We start from the raw sequence: 18126 nt of genomic DNA, 5'->3' as shown, positions 1-18126 counted from the left end.
TAATCCTTTTTCTTGCCACCCGTCTGTACATACAGTACGTCCATCCATACGAACAAACATTCAAACAATAAGGTTACCTGTTGGCAAGGGATACACAGTAAATGACACGTTGCCAAACCAGCGCACACTAAACAGAAGAGGATGCTGTCCGGGTTGCCTTCAGGTCTAGTCCACTCTTAATGGTCTTAGCACCCTTTGGTCTGGTTTTCCCCGGTCGGACACATTCTTATACTTATATCGTCATTTCAGATCAGGTCTTATACTTTGTAGTTTCATTTATCTTGTGTGCACCATTGTTCAAATGAAAACCAACGGAACTCTACTGAAATGAATTGTAACCCATCTAAGCCTGAGTATGAAGACAGGCTACTCGGAGTAATTCGATTGTGGTTTGAAATAGTTTGGCAAATGAATCTGGTTCCACCAAACTTCAATACAGCTCAAGTGTGAACGCCAAAGATATGGATCAGCGTTAAAAAAAAGACAAAGAATTTTGGTCACAGCATTTGGAATGGAAGACCTGCACCTGTTTATTGGTCAATGACGAGTTAGCAAATCTCACCAATAGGGGAAGAGGCAGAGGCGTAGCCAAGCCGGGGCGAGCCGGGGCGGCGCCCCGGTTAGGACTCCCTGCGCCCCGGTTGAAAAAAATAAAAATAAAAAAAATAAAAATAAATCGAGCTTTTTCGATTCTTCATTTTCATGCCGTTTTTTTCTTTCGGTCTTGCGCGAATGTGCTTGCGCTATTCTATGTGCGCGATGTTACCCATTCACCGTTTGCCTCCCGCACGTCGTTTTAGCGATCAGCGAACGGCGTGGGTGATGTTCGATTTTTTTTCCTGTGGGCGTGCACCCCTACTGGAAAAATTCCTGGCTACGCCTCTGGGAAGAGGTTAGACTAGATTAAAAGGAACCAAAGCTTGAGTGGAAGCACCCTTCTTCTTCTTTGTCATTTTCATCGTTGATACTGGAAAGTCGGTTCTAACTTAAAGGAATTTCAAAGGGGAAGATGTCGAACAGATACACAAGTCTCACATGTACGTTCATATTCATGAAGATAATAGGGTGACACCATTCAACAGTCATGTCAAGGTGTTATTGCACTACTGTCTCAATGTCTTCTTATGAGCATAATCAACAACTTACAATACCGTAGATAGATCTACACAAGAGGTGGAACGAGATCACCAGTCACAGCAGCAGACATGCGTTTTTTTTCCTCTTTGAAATGCATTCATTTAATACTTGACAGGGCTGACTCTTGTGGGTCCAAATCACCTTTGCCACGTTGCTTTAACCAGGGACTGCATTCTCCTGAATTCATTAGTGCTTATGAAAGCTAGCTACATTAGCCACATTAGCGTTGCCGGCTAAAGTTAGTGCCACAGATTGGTCACCTTACCTTTATAGCTTAGCATTTTATGTTAAAAAAAACATATATATATATTTTTATACGTTATACAAGTACATTGTTTGCCTTGGAGCAGACGAACATTATTCTGCACTTATCTGGGTTTGTCTGTGGTTCTGGAAATGGAACACAACCGTGGCAAATATAGTATGTTGAAAGAAACAAAAATGCCCATCTGGCCCATCTGCGTTTTGGAGTGTGGCGCTTAAAGCTGAACAGTGAATTGGAAACCCTGGTCTTGCCCCTTTGTTTGTAAGCAACTGATGAATGAATTCCAAGACGACTCAGGTCTGCACAGCGAACAAACAAAGCTGCGACTTGAAAACACGATAAGGCTACAACATCTAGAGAGAGGCAACGAAAGGCAAAATTTAACACTGATAGAGCTCCTGGCAGACACTCCAAAGGTCATGGCGCGACCTCTCGGAAGAGCCATGCAGACACACGCACGTGCACACCCACACACATACATACACACACACACGGATAAAAGATCGCAAATTCCTTCACGTCGATAGGCAGTCGACAGACGAGACAGCAAGGCTGGATTTACATCGGTACACATAATGTCTTTTTTTTGTTTGCTTTTAAAATTACGCACAAGTTTTACTGAGCGGGACCAAATAATGGGTTTACTGCAAACTACGAGGGAAACCATCAAGTATATCACAAGTAGTTAAAATGCTTATAAATCCAGCCACTCACGAAGGAGTTATGTCACAGATAAAAGCTACTGGTTTGATAGCCTGTGTGTGTGTGTGTATTAGAGAGAGAGAGAGAGAGAGAGAGAGAGAGAGAGAGAGAGAGAGAGAGAGAGAGAGAGAGAGAGAGAGAGAGAGAGAGAGAAAGAGAGATACGCAGATATGTGTCGTGTGTGTATGTGTGTGTGTCTGTGTATACTGCATTTATACTATATACATTCTGTAATATAATATACTTTCATATAATTCTGTTTCTTTAATGTGCTTTGGAAAAATAAACATTATTCTGTAATATGCTGTGCTATTCTATCTAGGGTATATCAGTGACATAACTCATCATTCCATCTATTGTGGCACAGCGACATGCACTTAACATCCGGGCCAGGGGGTATCACTGTTCACTCGCACGGACATGTTGACACGAAGGACGGACGGACGGACGGACGTAGGGGGTACGGCACACTTAAAATTGAAAACGCACATACAACGTCTCAGACTGCGTCACATTGAAATGTCAATCAAGTCATCGCTGGCCAATGAGGAGTGGGAGAGGGGAGTAAATGAGGGCAGAATGGTAGAGGTCGGTGTCTAGTCAGAGAAAAGGCTGGCGAAGGACTTCCGGATGTTGCGAATGGTCTCGGCCTTGGCCTCTTCTTGGCCGTCGCCGCCTCCGGAGCCGGACACCCCGCGGAAGAAGGTGGAGTCGCTGAAGGCGTTGAAGGCATTGGTCAGTGACTGGGACTTACTGGGAACGGTGGAGAGAGAATGGGAAAGGAAGGAAGGGAGCAAGGATGGATGGAAGGGAGATAGGAGATAGGAAGACAGGATGAGGAAGGATGTCAAACATTGGGAAACATTGTCACATTAAACAGAGACACTCGGTCGATAAAATCTACCACTACACTAGAACACACCGTCAGATTAAATAGAAGACTTAGCACGGGCGCTAGTGTGCTGACAACAAGGCTCTTACTTGAGCAGAGGGTGGGTTTTTGGCTGCTGGTCCTCCAGGGGCTCAGCAGACTCAGCGGCAGTTTCAGGTTCAGGGTCCTGGGACGTGGACGCAGTCTTGGCCTGAGGCTGGGCCTTGGCTGGGGACTGCAATATAGGTGGGGACTGATTGGCTTTGGCCGGCGACTGGACCTCTTGCGCCGTGCCGGGTGACGAGGCCACCTCTGAGGCCTCGGCAGGCGCCGGGTTTTGGGGGGCGGATTGAGGTTTGGGTGAGGCTCTGGGGGCAGGTGGCGTTTGGGGCTTTGGCTGCAGCTGCGGCTTGGAGTTCCTGCGGACAGGAGGGATGGGCTTGGCGGGCGGGGTGGGTTTTGGCGGCAGATCCTTTGGTTTACCCGGAGCTTGGGCCGGGGAGCCCGGGGGTTGGGGCTTGGGCTGCTCCGTAGTGGGAACTGAAACTGGGGAGCCTGGACCTGCCGACTTAGCAGGTGAAGAAGGAGACGCTTTGGCCGGAGCGGCAGTGGAGGAAGCAGAATCTGGAGCGGGTTTTGTGACAGAGGGTGCTCTTGTCATGGGAGGAGGCCTCTGCACTGGAGGCTTTGTGACCGAGGTGGACTTCTGGACCGGGCTTGGCTTCTGGGACTGAGCTGGTTTCTGGGCTTGGGTGGACTTTGATGGAGGCTCAGAAGATCTCTTATTTGTTTCTGATGATGACTCCACACTCTGTGGTTTGACTGATGCACCTAAAAATAAACAAAGAAATAATTACATTTACTTTAATTTTACATTGTCTACATTTACTCTGTAACATTTACTCTATTACATTTATTTATTTATTTAATTTTGTATGATTATAGCAAAAATAGGAGTTTCTTATACTATTATGACTTAATTATGGCCCCCCCCCCCTTTTTTTTTTTTTTACCGTGTGGCCATTTTCGGAACAAAAACAATATAATAAAAGTATTTGAACAGTAAAAACCAGAAGAGGGCAGTAAAGCATCAGATCAGAAGATGACTGCTTCAAGTTTTCACTTTTAATTATGAAGATAAGTCGTGGCCAACGTTAAAAAGAATGACATTTGATTAGATTTGTTTCCCCCAACTTATGTTTATGTCTCTGCAAATCTAATTCTGTTTGCGGGAGTCAGATGATGTATGAGGAGGAGCAAAACGCAATTACTGTATAGCGTGATGATGCTGAAAGTGAACAGTGTGCGCTGATAGAAAAGAATAAATATGAGGTCAGCTGGAATAGAAATGCAGTGTATGCTGTGTTTTCTTTCAAAGATATTTGCATTATTGGTTATCTGATTATGAATGCGGCCAACATTGAATTTGCAAAATTGAATTTGAAAAATAACACCTATTTTAGGTAATCTCTACACCGTTTGTTGACACATTATAAACTCGAATAAAGTTTCTTATGATTGTCGTTAGAGATATACAATAATACACTGTTATTAAATAGCATTACTGTTTTTTCCTTCAGTATTATCTTCACCCACCACCAAAATAAAGTTTTCCATTCTGCAGCTACATAAATATTGTTATGTACTACAAACCTTTTTCCACTCTTTTCTTTTGCAGTATATTAAATATCACACCATTACCGTCTTATCTATATTTGTATCAGCAGGGTCTCGTGGGAAAAAATACCGGCATCACAATATCAATATTTTGAACACCACTGTGAAATAACGTGGAGTGAAAATGTTTACAAATCAATACTGATCATTCATTCATGGAGGGCGGTGTTCACAGAACCTTGAGGTTGAGGACGCTGGCCCGTGGTTCTGCTTGCATCGATCGGTCCGTCTTTAATACCTCCACTCTAGCAGAGAAGAACAAAAAGGGATAACAGCCAGAGGGAATGGAAAATAAAATGTATTTTTGTACTTAATGGTCTGCAGTGTCACCCCTCTACCTGTGGGGGCGCTGCTACTGCAGCAGTCGTCTTTTGGCCTTGAGGAGAGCGAGCAGGCGAACGGGAAACAGCGGATGTCTTGGCAGCAAGGGCTTGGGTCATTTTCGCCAGCACCACCTCAGATATGAGCTGGCGATCCTCCGCCTGGTGATCGCCGACCAGCTGCATGGACGAGCCCACCACCTGAGAACACACAAAGGGATAATCACTGTCCTTCCCTTGATAAGATGGTGGACAGATATAAAAACAAACACAATGATGGAGGAGGAAATAATAGAAGAAAAGGTAAACAAAACACAAAACTATTGTGTGAAGTGTGCTATAATACTTGATACTTGGGATATTTAAACAAAGGTGCCTCAGAAAATTTATTAATACACATGGGAGCTGTATTAAAACCTGGACAAAAAAAAATCTGTAATGTTTGACAATCAATTCAAATTGTGTTTTGCAGGTTAAATTCAATTATTTTTTTCCCAAGCATTCAATCTATTGGTCCCAGTGGCATAAATTAGGCCAGGCGTGCTAAATTTAATCTTCCAAGACCAAATTCTTCCCTCTGATACTGCGCACACATTTTCAACCAGCCAGAAGATACAAATATACTCAAGTGGTGCGATTAAACCCACAAAGGTTTCCCTCACCTCTGTGATATAGTCATTGCCGTCCTTTCCACATATGGCCTTGACAGCGCAGATATCCAAGGCGCCGAAAATCTCGGAGCAGGTATCCACCCACAATTTATACCTGCAACGTGAAAGGATATTTTGACTTAATATGACATAACAAAACGAATCGCACCCCACGACAGCATTTCTAACGCTGCTCTCACTTGTCAGTCATGGCCACTTGCTCCAACATGGCCGAGCCTGTGTTGCTCTTCCAATTACCAGAGATGGATGTTCGCCTGTTAAAAGAGGAGGACAGAAGGACACGGTCACATTTCTAGTGAATGTCAGCTCCAATTGTGTGTGATGTCATCATAACGATCTGAACTTACATGTACGCCTTATAGTCAACACCAATCTTCTGCACCCTGATGTCGTACTTGGCGTCTATAAACGGCTCCGTCGTGCAGTAGGTCTGCGTGATGGCCACCACGCTGGCAATATCCTGGAAGTCGCTCACGTTGTCCACTTTGACCTGAGAAACACGTGAGGTGTATGAATTAGTATGCGTGAAACATTTTAACACCGTCGGCGGTGATGGATAGCGCAAGGATGAATGTTGACACGGCAACTTCATTTGCACAATCACAACGTGACAAGACTACGTTGGTGTATGTCAAAACAAGAACCCAGTCAATCTTAAAGAATTACTCGCCTTTCCCATTCCGGAGTGGGCGTGTCCGATCTTTACCACCACCGGGAAATTTGGCGTCGTCATCTGCAAAACAACACAACAGTGCAAAAGATAATCAATATGATTGCAGGCTGTGCTGCCTTTTGACTTCAGTAATTCTCTTCAGAAATTTTACTTGCTTCATGTTTGTTGACCTTGGCTTCGGTATGTGAAAAACATGCTATTGGGTTGGGATCAGGCTTAGCCTTTATAAAATATTCACTTTGTATGTTTTCAAAACATTTTGCTTGTTTGTAGGCCTCGCTCAGTTGACTTTTGCCTTGTGTAAGTGAAATGCATACTCGATTGGGTTGTGATCAGGTGAATAATGCAGTAGGAAATTCTTTCTGATTTACTTCTGTCTGACATATTGTGGTATGGTTTGGATCTTGGGGATTCTGAAATAAATTGACCTTTGTTCCATCCATCCTTCATCTAAAACATTTCATAATCCTACCTTTTGTTTGTCATGTGATGTGGCATGCTTTGGATCACTTGTCCCTTTCTCCCCATGTTTCCATCTCTCTATCCATCAATCTATTTAATTATTACCATTCGCCTATTTAATTATTACCATTCGCCTTGCACATGCTGAGGGCACAGCCATTTTAGCTAAAAACAAATCATTCCATTATCAGTGGTAATTAACACGCCGACAGACGCCCGCAGAGAACAAAGAAGGCGGTGGGAGATCAAAATGAGTGAGGGGAAAGGATGCTTGTTTTTTTTCTTCTGAGGAGGCTGTGCTCAACTTGTCGAGTGCATAAGAGACTCCCTGTGCGCGACCCTCTCAGCATTCAGGACCAGAGTGCCAGGCGATCCAACTATTGTAAGTTTGTCCGTGTGTCGTGGTCTCCAGAGAGGGAGAGAGTGAGAAAGAGGGGGGAGGGAGGGGGTGGCAGCTTTTTTCTTCAGAAATCATTTCTATCCACAGCTGCTGATACTCGGGGCCCACTGGAGCTCATCTTTCTACTTCCACTCTTGTCTGCAAGTCTGAATTTCCTTCAAGGGGATCGCACAGGCTTTGTTTAAGCCGTGGGAGCCAGCGGGAGTTTGATCATGGCCGTGTCCCACGAGAGGAGTGTGCGTCTGGGGCTCTGGGTGCTCCTCTTGCTGGGAGCGGGCACGGTTGTGGACGCATGCAGCTGCCACCCAGCTCACCCACAGCAGCTCTTCTGCAGCGCCGAGACGGGTGAGTTGAAGACCATTAGTTTACTGCTCAGGCAGAAAATTGGAAAAACACTCCTTAGACTTCAGACTCTTTTGCTGATGATTTGTCTTCTGAGCCCAATTAGAGAGAAGGAAAACACACATCACCAAGGGGAGTCTTAAGAGCTCGTTGGCGTTGTTGCAATATTTTACTTACTGAGATTCAAGTGTGTCTGAGTTTTGTCCCAAACATTTCATTTATTTTTGCAAAAGAGAAATGTTGAATGCAAGCATTTCCATCCTAATTGAAAAAAAACCTACTCTTATTTTTGCAAGGTAAATTGTGTTTTTGCTTAGTATTTTACAGGGGATGAAGTATTTTTTTTTTAAAAATGATTACTTAAGGTTGTCTTAAAAACCACTAACAACAACAGGCGGCTTAAAAAATATCACCAAACATTTTAGTATTTTGCCACTTTTTTTAGATACATTTTCCACCATTTAACACTTATAAATTGACTCATCAGTGTAATATTCAATTGATTGTAAAATGCTCCAAAGGTCAACAGTATTGCAAGAAACACAACCATGTGATCAAATAACTGTCTGATTTGTCACATAAGAATAAATCCTATAAAAGTGCCAAATAGCTTGGCCTACTTCTGCTTATGCAGTTGCCTAGCTTTCATAATCCCCCTTCTTTCGTTTTTCTTCTTTTTTGTCTCAGCACATGCCAAAATCAACACCGCTGAGTACTTGGCTTCACCAGAAAGCTTGTGTATCTGTCAAAAGGTCAAAATGTGTTGCAAAATCCAGGCTGAGAGCTGCTTTTAAAAAACTGTGCTCAGGCTCAAATTGGATGTAGGTTATGAGAGCACAGAAGAGAGAGAGAGAGGGCGAGAGAAAGAGAGAGCGAGAGAGATTATGTATTTTTATTTATTTCATTTTTTTTTTAGTATCTTCATGATTGATGGAAGCCAAATAAATCAGCACTTGATCACATGACATCTTTATATAATGAGGAAATGCACTGTGGGGTGGACGGGAAGATGAATGATACGAAAACACTTTTTGGTTGTAGCCACCGTGCTTGACGAGAAATAAAAACTGATTTGGATTGTATCTGCCGCGACCTATTTAACATGACACTTTTTATAAACAAATAAACGATAATATATGAAGCTGTGAATGCTCATTAAGACGCAAACAAGATGAAGCATAAACTTGAATCTCATAGAAGATCATTGGCAGGTTGGAGACAGCAATATGAATGTTAATGATACGTGCAATTCACGGCAATTAAGACGTATTAGAATTTGATAGATTTATCTGAGGGAGATTTAATTGTGTTCTGAATACGATTTAATTCCATATGATTGACAAACCAACCAAACAAACCATGAACTCGGCTGCCAAAACATTATACAAATTTAAATGGTCGCAACTTCAGCACGTTTGAATTTTTAGGAACCAAACGACTTCTTACCGGTCAGTCAAATTTATCGACGCCTCGACCTAAACTCAACCCTGTTAATTGTCCATTGAGAATTACACAGAAAATTGTACTGTAATGTCATTTGAAGCAACACATTGTGTACAAAAAAGTCTAATTGCGATAAATCCCAGTTTCATGCTCATTTATGCTCCTGATAAAAATACATACATGTGGTCTAAAAACTCTTATCCTTCCATTACGATGGAATAAACGATGAATCTGATTGTGCTCCACAAACGCTTGAGATAAGTCATTTCAATGTGCCTCCAAAGTTTTGTCAAGTTGCCAAGTCATTACTCAAAGCACACACAACAATTTATTAAAGGGAAACACATTTATTTAGTAGTTCCACTATCCTGGTTGTTTTGTTGAATGGCGGCCTTCGGTTGACCCGATTAAGTCGTGAGAGTCGGTGAGACTTTTGAATAAAGCCGAACATCTGACTAATATCCCATCTGTACAAACGTTGAAAGATTCCCAAGCTATGTCCATGTGTGTGTTAGTGAGTGAGTGTGTGTGTGCTGGACAGAGGCCAGGGCAGCTTACTCCATCGCTCTCCCCTTCCTTCCACTTCATTTCCATGTCTATAGACTTGGCCCAATGTTCTGCATACTAACAATATCAGTGTGAAAGACCACTGACAGTGCAGCTTTGTGAGAATGACAAGGGTGCCGATTCATCTGGGCCGAGGGATGTTTTTTACTACATCAGTTCTCATGGTTTAAGTTTGCAATATTATGTTGTTGCGAGACTAAAAAATAAGGATATTGGTTCGGAATAGTCTTGTACAACATTTTAATCTGAGGCTAAACTGCATTTGTTTACAATGATCCCACATCAAACCTCGGCCCGTTTGGTTCCTCTTTTACTCTGTGTGGCAGCTTGTTTACGCAGCAAACTACTCTGACCTGGAAATAAGAAGTTTAGAATAGTCAACATGGAAGCCCTGGTTGTTTACTTCCTGTCTGGGCAGCCCATTAAGGCAGCAAAGTAAACTGGCCTGAATTAATGGTGACCGCTACTGGTAGCTGCCTAGATGTCAACTCCATTTTATAAGTGCAAAAGTTTTTTTTTTTTAAATGTGTTATTTTGAAATGTATCATGCCTGTCTGGTAAAAGGCCCATAAAATAGCCAAAGGCACATTTTCCCTGAAAGAGGGACAACTCTTAAGGCTTGGGATACCTGCACATAATAAATCCACTCATTTACACTGATTGAAAAGCATGTTCCACCTCTATTTTTTGGGGGGGGTCTAATTGCTTGAAGAATCTTTCCAGCTCCTCCATATTTGGTTGCAGCCAAAGCTGCCAACCATTTGATCTGTACACATAGCAACGCGCTTACCATTAACAGATGGCATCGAGCCATTATCGCACTCACAAGAGATTTAAGTAGGCCAGCTAATTTGCCAAAGACTATTTTGAGGTTCTTTTAGAAGGGTGGCTAAGTGAGCAGAGCAGTCGCCTTTTTGCAGTGATATCATATTACGGTTGAAGAGGTGCCATTAAATTACTGTAATAGGTATGCCGGGCCAGTGGAGGGCAGTATAATTTTCGCAAACATATATAGAAATAACCTTTCTTTGTCATGTACTGCCTTCACTGCTCAACGACAAGATAATCTTATTGACAAACCATCGCTCAATAAATTTCCCTATGACTAATATGACAACAACTGATGTTGCATGTAAGCAAAGCCACATAAAACAAATACTTGAGACTAATGCAGTTTTTTTTTTTTTCCACTTTGCTGCTTCAGTTGTTCTAATGCAGTCTGCGTTTCATCACCAATAAAAGATTTATATTGCAGTGTTATAGATATGCAGCATGTCTTTATAGACCATCTGCTTGGGTGAGGGATGGGTATCGATTATATATATATTTTTTTCATAGAGACACCAGACTGCCACTGGTCCATCTCCTGGTGTTAGATGAAGCCAGTTTTTCCCATTATCAGCACACCATTTAGAGGTGTTGTTTTGTGTCGAGCAAGAAGAAAAGACAATGGGCAGCTTGTAAGCGAGGACTAGTGAAAGGGATTTTTGTGTGTGCATGTAAATAACACTTTATTTTTACACCTTATTCGAAGTCCAGTCACATTTTTTTTTCTGACAGTGATCAGAGCAAAGATTGCTGGGGAGAAGATTGTGTCGCCTAGCAACAGCTCCTCCCCCTACATGAAGATGATCCAATATGAAATAAAGATGATCAAGGTGAGATGCGTCTCAGACTAGTCTGTGCTTATGTGACAATACCTTCTTTATAGGACTGTATAAAACTTCAGACAGCACATCAGATTTGTAGATTAATTGGTCCGTTGTTGCATACCCTGTCGAAATAGACTAGAAAGTCTGTCTGGATATAAAACACAATGGATTGTGGCAAACCACAAGACAGTGTGGGGCTTTATGGCAAATTACCACTCTTTGCCACCATGCTCCATCCACACATAAAGTTATTTCCACCCCAAATTTAGAGTCGCCTATCTGTCAAGTACAAGTGGTTTTAATTTAGTAGCAATCGGACAACGTTTCTCGTTCACTTTGGGCGGACCTCCGGAAATGGGAAAAATAACCCTGATTGAAATGCCCTCTTAAAGTCAAAACGACTTCTCGAGCATGGGTTCTTCAGACTTTTTTTGTGGACCTACTCACATACTAACAAATTCCACGTTGCCAATTCAAACTGGCTTCAGGGGATGAAGCATTTATTTAGTGACCCTGAAAATTGCAAGCAATCAAAATTGTGGCAGAAAAGTATTTGCCTTTGGCTGGATTACATCTCATGCACCAATTCAGAATAAACAAAAAACGGTCAAATAATATTTATATTGCATTATAACCCTGACCCTCTCCTGCATCTTTTTCAAATGTGCAGATGTTTAAAGGGTTCGACAAGGCCAAGGATATCCAGTATGTGTACACTCCAGTCTTCTCCTCGCTGTGTGGAGTTAAATTAGACTCTAACAATAAAGCGGGATATCTGCTTTCAGGTATCTACATTGCAATTTTTTGTGCCTATTATGAAATGATCGCATCAGATTTTCCTATCTGACTAAACAGGAAGTATGTGGAGTGACGGGCGACTTTCCATTGGCCAGTGTGACCTGGTGGAGTCCTGGGACAATTTATCACTCTCACAAAGGAAGAATCTCAACTACAGATACCAGATGGGCTGTGAATGCAGAGTGAGCCAGGATTTTTCATTCTTTCAGCATAAATATTCATATCTGTCTTTGGCGCAGGAAACAAAAACTGAGTAAAAAGTATTTTTCGTAAAATGTGATTCTTCCATAAAATCACTTGGTAGCACTGCAAAAAAACAACAACAATTAGATAGTTTTGTGATCATTATCACAATGTTGTAAAACGTCTCAGAAGACACTACTCCATACAAAATATTTCACATGGAGTAAAAATGAGTCAGAAAAAAACAAATACCATTAAAGCAATACATTATCATGACTAAAGCAGTAAATACTATAAAACACTAAAACAATGCTGAACAAACGCCATAGAAGAAAAATAAGACGGAAAATGTATCTTGGGAAGCAGACACAATAAAAACAGCAGGAGCCCCGAAATTGAACCCTGTGGAATACCACATAACAAAGCAGCCAAGTCTAACGAAAGAAATTCTCTCTGACCACTTTAGAAAGCATCATCACCATCACGTTTTCACAACATTTAGTTAAAAAGGCCCTTTTCTCGGCAGATCAACGTGTGCTACACGGTGCCGTGCGTGTCCACAGGAGAAAACGAATGCTTGTGGACGGACTGGTTGCTGGATAACAGCCTTAATGGCGAGCAGGCACGGCAGTACGCGTGCATTCGGCGCTCCGACACAACCTGCGGCTGGTACAGGGGTGGCCACGCCCCCGAGAAAGACTTCCTGGACATGACCGACCCTTGACTGACTCAAGATTCCATCTCCATCTGACCCATGTGACACCTCCAGTCAGAGGGATGTCCTGCTTTGGCTTAATAGCTCAAATGTGGATGCTTATGCTTAACATAGCAACAACTGTTTACAAAGCTGTTTTAAAAATGTTGCTTCATTTCACAACATCAAAAGTTCCTGACGCAAACTAAGTGGATGCTTTGGTGGTCTCTGCTGCAAAATGTCTAAAGACCAGCTTGTTAAAAATGCTACTGCTTAAATGCTCATTGGAAAAAGAAGACATCACACAATAATTTAGAATAGACTCAAATGATTCTTCTCCTTTAGTAGCTCTTTGTGATATCTTATGACTCAGCTAAATTTCTACGCTCACAGAATCTTTAACAGTCATTTTCTACAAATAACACAATGCTCGCTGCTAAAAATTTGTTGTAGTTAACTACACCAATTTAAGTAGAAACTAAAACGCTTGGAATGGTCAAAGCAGGTGATATGCCTTATGAAGCTACTAAAGCTATTAAAGCCTTTAGTTTAAGGTAACAATTTTGTTTTTAACAACAATCTGCTCGCTTCTGGTTATACTCTCCTATCTCTTTTTTACCAGGCGGACCAGCTGGTTACAAATGCTGAAGAAATCCCATTTTAGTTGACAATTTAAAATGCTTCGTCTATTTTATTAAGTACTAATTTAACACAGATTTACAATACACTGTACTTCAAAATGCTTCGATAAGATCACAGCTTGACAAGCCTTATGAAAAAGCCCTAATGCACTTTGCTTTGCAAGACTTTTTATCCGACTTATTCCGAATAGCCAACATTAAAAAAAGGAAATTTCCTGTTGCAGAAAAAACATTACATCCTTTTATGACCTCTCGGCTGGATTATTTTCTGTCTCTTTGGCAGGCTGCTTAAGTCTCTTCAGCTGGTCCAGAAAATCGGAGAAAAACACTTGCCAACTATTTGGCTTAATTGCACCCGGTATATTTTTGAATATTTAAAACACTTATTGTCAGCTCAGCACTCAATAATACCGGAGAGCTTTTGGGGAAAAAAAAACAATATTTTCGTAAATTACTATAGTCGCTGATGGAACAGCTGCTGAAAAAAAATCACACGCAAATAAATTACCTCAGAGCCATCATTTGCATGAGGCTGACAGTTAACACGTTCCGTTTGACAGCATAGTTATTATTAATATAAAAACGTCAAGCATTCTGCTCGGGGAAATCACACGTGGGCCACAATTAGTGCCAGACTCGTATTACTTACCACTACGATGGAACTGCCCCCATGCAAATGAATATAGACTGCATATAAAAAAAATCAAAATTATGTACGAAAACCGCTCTGGTGATTGTAAATAATGACTTCAGCCTTAAAATGTTAGAAATTACAGACTTTTACTTTGATAGCTAGACGCGACTTATTCAACATCTTTTAATTTCACTTAGTTTGCTATTTAAATTGTAACACAAAAGATATTAATTAGCACAAATTAAACTACCTAATCAGCTACTCTATCAAGCCCAAGCCACCAATCAAGTATTACAACACAATAAGCTCATTTTACAAATATATATGATTGTTGCATGATTTTGTTTGGTATGTATTAATAATTAACACACAATAATGATGATAAACTGTACGGTGTTAGTGTCATGAAGCACTGCATGTTTTATACTGAAGAAATTGTTGCAGATTTGTATTTATGTTTGTTTTTGTCGAAATAGTGGTGTGAGGTTTTCTTTTTTTGTATTTTCATGTACCAAAAAAAAGATTGTATATAAAATGTTTAAATGGATTGTCGTCTAACACACTTCTTCGAGTTCTACAATAGAATAGAAAATATGACTTTAAAGCTGAAAAGTTTTTGTGGTTGCAGTGACAGCAAGAAATAAGAGGATGCAAAATCATTACACCCCCCGACAAAAAAAGTAGAAATGCTCACCATGTCCTTGTAATTGGGGTAGAACGTTTGATCAATCACAGGGAATTTGTCAGCACCCAGCCTCTTTTGATTGGTGATCAACTGGGAAAACTGGTGAGTGAAGGAAAACACAAATTAATCAAATAGAAAAACTCATGAAAAAAACATGATGAGGAACTATTTACATACTAGGCATTTATAATGTTTGCAACTTTAACACTTAACTTTAACACACATTTTTCAAATAGCAAATTCATAAGAAAAAAAAAACATGAACTATTTACATGATAGGAATTTATAATGTTTGGAACTTGAACCCTATATTATTATTAGTTTATCCAAATACAAATTGAAATTTTAACACATAGTTTCAAGTTTTTTGTTAAGACAAATCTGGGCTCACAATGACATTCGATTTTTTTTTTGGTTGATGCTTGGCGCAAATGATCCAAAATGGCAACATAGCCCCTGTCCACATGCTAGCTGTCAAGTCTTACTTAAAGAAAATCTCCTCCGTTTTCCGTCTGTCTCTGTGTCATGTGCAGGCACATGAAGGCACTCTAAAGCGGCTACACTCACGGGTTTGGGAAGCAATTTAATGTTTAATTTTGATTTTAATCACTTCAGCAGCCCGTTTAGACAGCAAATTACGCTAGTGGTGCCTCTGCTAGTTTCCGCTAATACCATTTTGTTCCAATTGCTTCAAGGCATAGCGGCTTGATAACAAAATTTCATTGACATTACTCTAACTCCACATGACACACAATTTTTTATGCTTTTATTTCTGCCAAATTAAGGCTATGAAAGTGACTCACAGCCCAAGGTTTGTCGCAGAGGTTGTAGATGGAGTCCAGCGAATTGACGGAGGGAATTCCGGCATACTTCAGACCGATGATTAGGTTTCGAAAGTCTTCGTTCTGGGCCATGCTGAAGGCGTGTTGGCGCACCAAGACAAAGTCTGGCCTAAAGGATCTGATGGAGCCATACAGGAGGAAATAAGTCATCAAATCAGATGTTGTATTGCATTGCCACAAAAACAAACATTTGCTGTTTGCATGGAGAATGAAATCAAATCGATCATAATGAAAGCTAAACTCAGCGACAGGCCGATGTCGACTGAGCACGACTCTCGTTTTTTTTCTTCATTCATCTCCACATGCTGCACTGAATAAAAGCGCATTAAAAAGAAAATCTAATTGGAAAAAAACGGTGTGGCTAGAATGCAAGACAAGGAGAGGAAACATCTCATTCAGTGCGACCACCACCGGCTGTTTGTGCACCGAGAATACTAATCAGAAACTCTGAAGAACCTCCAGTTCTATCTTGAAGAGGACACAGCAATTAACAGGACAGCCTAATCTCTTCATTACTCACTAGAAGCAAAGGGCAGACCTACATTTGAATCAGATGTGACCAACAAGCTCAAGGTCATTCCAGTTCCCTTCTGATCTCAGTTAAAGACCTTGGTGACCATTTTGTGAGTGAAACTTTGAGATTGAATGCTTTAAAGATGAGACGATTTGGAGTTTGAACAAAAAAAGGCCTTAAATGTCATAACTGTTCATTTCAAAAAAATGATTCTGTTTTTTTTTTCCTTGGGAAAAGAGAATAAGATGACAGAGAGATAGATCATCTCCGATCCAATAAAGCCCCTTTTCCTTCACCTCTTGACGTTTCGCTACCTCTACTCATCATAAACAGAGTGTGCGTGTGCATACCAAGCAGCCACAAAACATAATTACAGTACCAGCGACCTCATTTCCTGTGTTGGTTAAGAAGTGGGCCCTAAAGACATGCTTTACCTCCAGCAGTATTCCAAACTATCTAATTTGCACAAATCTGAGATCACCATGATTGAATACGTATACGGTATTCACCTGGCCGCTTTAGCACCACCTCTGATGACCTGCATATCCACAGTGCAAGTTCCATTTGAATGTGCAATGAGGTTGATGTCTGAGAATTCAGCCTGGGGGGAGACAGCAGACATAATAACCTTGAATTATTAACACACATCGGAGCAACGTTGTACTTTATGCTTGGATATAATTCTTCATAAATTATTGTGTAGAGAAGCAGAACATATTGTTATATCTATTTATAGTTGTAGAATATTGTTGGCTCACTTGAGCCCATAAGTTCTCACAATTTATGTTTTTTTTTTATTAAAGGAAACAATAAAAATTATACTTTTCATATGGTTTCTTATTTTTATTGGGATTTTTATTATTGGCATTGCAGTACCTGCTCCACTTTGATGTCATACTCCCCGAAAATCTTCTTACCCCGAAACACTTTGGCCCTGAAAGAGAAAAGAGGGGACAGATAGAATTTTATTAGCAAACTGTCAGTTGTCCACACTCCCCTCTAGTGGACATCACTCACTATTAAAATAATCAGAGAGAAAATGGAGGCCAGCTTGTACTACTTGAAATCGGTAAATTTTCTTGTCATAAGAAAATATCTTTTGACTATGGCATGGAAATGCATTTGCCCTGTTCTAAAATTATTATTTTTTGCATAGTTTTCCCATTTTTAAGTTTAAGCGCATATCAACAGTGAAGATCAAACAAAAGATAACTAAAATTAACTCACGATTTGTTTCATGAAGGGGGAAAGAAAGGTAACCGACCTTGTTGAATCATGAGGCTATTCGGTTCATTTTCACTGACTACACCCAAGCCCAATTCCCTCGTGAGTTGACACCTGTTCAGTCACGAATCACCTAAAAAAAAACTATCTGACAAATAGATTCGTCCAAAATATCTCAAAAAGCTATAATAAAATAGCACAATCCAATGAAATTTAAGAACCGATGGGTAATAAAACAAGTGACATCCATCAGTCTGAAAAGGGTAGCGTTACTATTCCTAAATTTTTAGGACGCCAGTGAGTCACTGTGAGAGGCATTTTCCACAAACACATTGCTGTACAAGATAAATAATATTTCAGACAGTGTGACCACCTCCATTTGATTGACATACAAGATCTTGAATGATAAATGTGTCCGGTCAAAACAGCATCCATGGAAACTGACTTCCTGTATTTGGCTGCCACTTTGCTGAAGACGGATGTAGGAACAGATTACAAGTGAAAACACAGGCGGATCGATGAGGATGATGATGAGGCTCCCGGCCAAGCTGCTCAGGACATTTTTATTATTTTACACAGCGCCGTAAAAAGGATCGCAGATGGCTTTCATTATGTGCATCAAGAGCGGACAAACTGAAGCTAAATAAAGCAACCATGAACGAGTTGGTGGAAAAGCTTTTTTTCCCCTCCTCATGCACCTGATGCAGTGCGGATTCATAAAGTCTCATT

At 40.8% G+C, this 18126-nt stretch overlaps 2 protein-coding genes across 2 annotated transcripts in view; one reads left to right on the top strand and one right to left on the bottom strand.

Moving 5' to 3' along the window:
* Positions 1-1446: 1446 nt before the first annotated feature.
* syn2b (synapsin IIb) overlaps positions 1447-18126 on the bottom strand; it is a 36531-nt gene continuing 19851 nt past the window's right edge. The window contains exons 2-13 of the mRNA XM_037251676.1: positions 17050-17107; positions 16683-16774; positions 15621-15777; positions 14827-14916; positions 6314-6376; positions 5991-6133; positions 5823-5897; positions 5635-5737; positions 4991-5173; positions 4831-4897; positions 3086-3806; positions 1447-2857 (exon numbers count right to left, since the gene is read on the bottom strand). Of these exons, the coding sequence (XP_037107571.1) occupies positions 2701-2857; positions 3086-3806; positions 4831-4897; positions 4991-5173; positions 5635-5737; positions 5823-5897; positions 5991-6133; positions 6314-6376; positions 14827-14916; positions 15621-15777; positions 16683-16774; positions 17050-17107 (1909 nt within the window). The 3' untranslated portion in view covers positions 1447-2700. The remainder of the gene's footprint in view (positions 2858-3085; positions 3807-4830; positions 4898-4990; positions 5174-5634; positions 5738-5822; positions 5898-5990; positions 6134-6313; positions 6377-14826; positions 14917-15620; positions 15778-16682; positions 16775-17049; positions 17108-18126) is intronic.
* Positions 7053-13454, top strand: LOC119122956 (metalloproteinase inhibitor 4-like). The gene is made up of 6 exons (XM_037251677.1): positions 7053-7160; positions 7266-7523; positions 11091-11188; positions 11853-11967; positions 12038-12162; positions 12690-13454. Exons 2-6 carry the CDS (start codon positions 7391-7393, stop codon positions 12885-12887), a joined length of 669 nt encoding a protein of 222 aa, XP_037107572.1. The 5' UTR covers positions 7053-7160; positions 7266-7390; the 3' UTR covers positions 12888-13454.

Source organism: Syngnathus acus, chromosome 5, assembly GCF_901709675.1.
Source record: "Syngnathus acus chromosome 5, fSynAcu1.2, whole genome shotgun sequence".
Classification (NCBI taxonomy): domain Eukaryota; kingdom Metazoa; phylum Chordata; class Actinopteri; order Syngnathiformes; family Syngnathidae; genus Syngnathus; species Syngnathus acus.
The sequence above is the reverse complement of the archived record's forward strand: the minus strand, read 5'-3'. Positions and strand labels throughout refer to the sequence as shown.

What these genes read in the sequence shown, in the direction of transcription:
- LOC119122956 (XM_037251677.1), top strand. Translation starts at nt 7,391, where the DNA reads ATGGCCGTGTCCCACGAGAGGAGTGTGCGTCTGGGGCTCTGGGTGCTC. An exon ending in ATGAAATAAAGATGATCAAG is followed by an intron (nt 11,189 to 11,852) that starts GTGAGATGCGTC and finishes TCAAATGTGCAG; the next exon opens with ATGTTTAAAGGGTTCGACAA. An exon ending in AGATGGGCTGTGAATGCAGA is followed by an intron (nt 12,163 to 12,689) that starts GTGAGCCAGGAT and finishes TTTTCTCGGCAG; the next exon opens with ATCAACGTGTGCTACACGGT.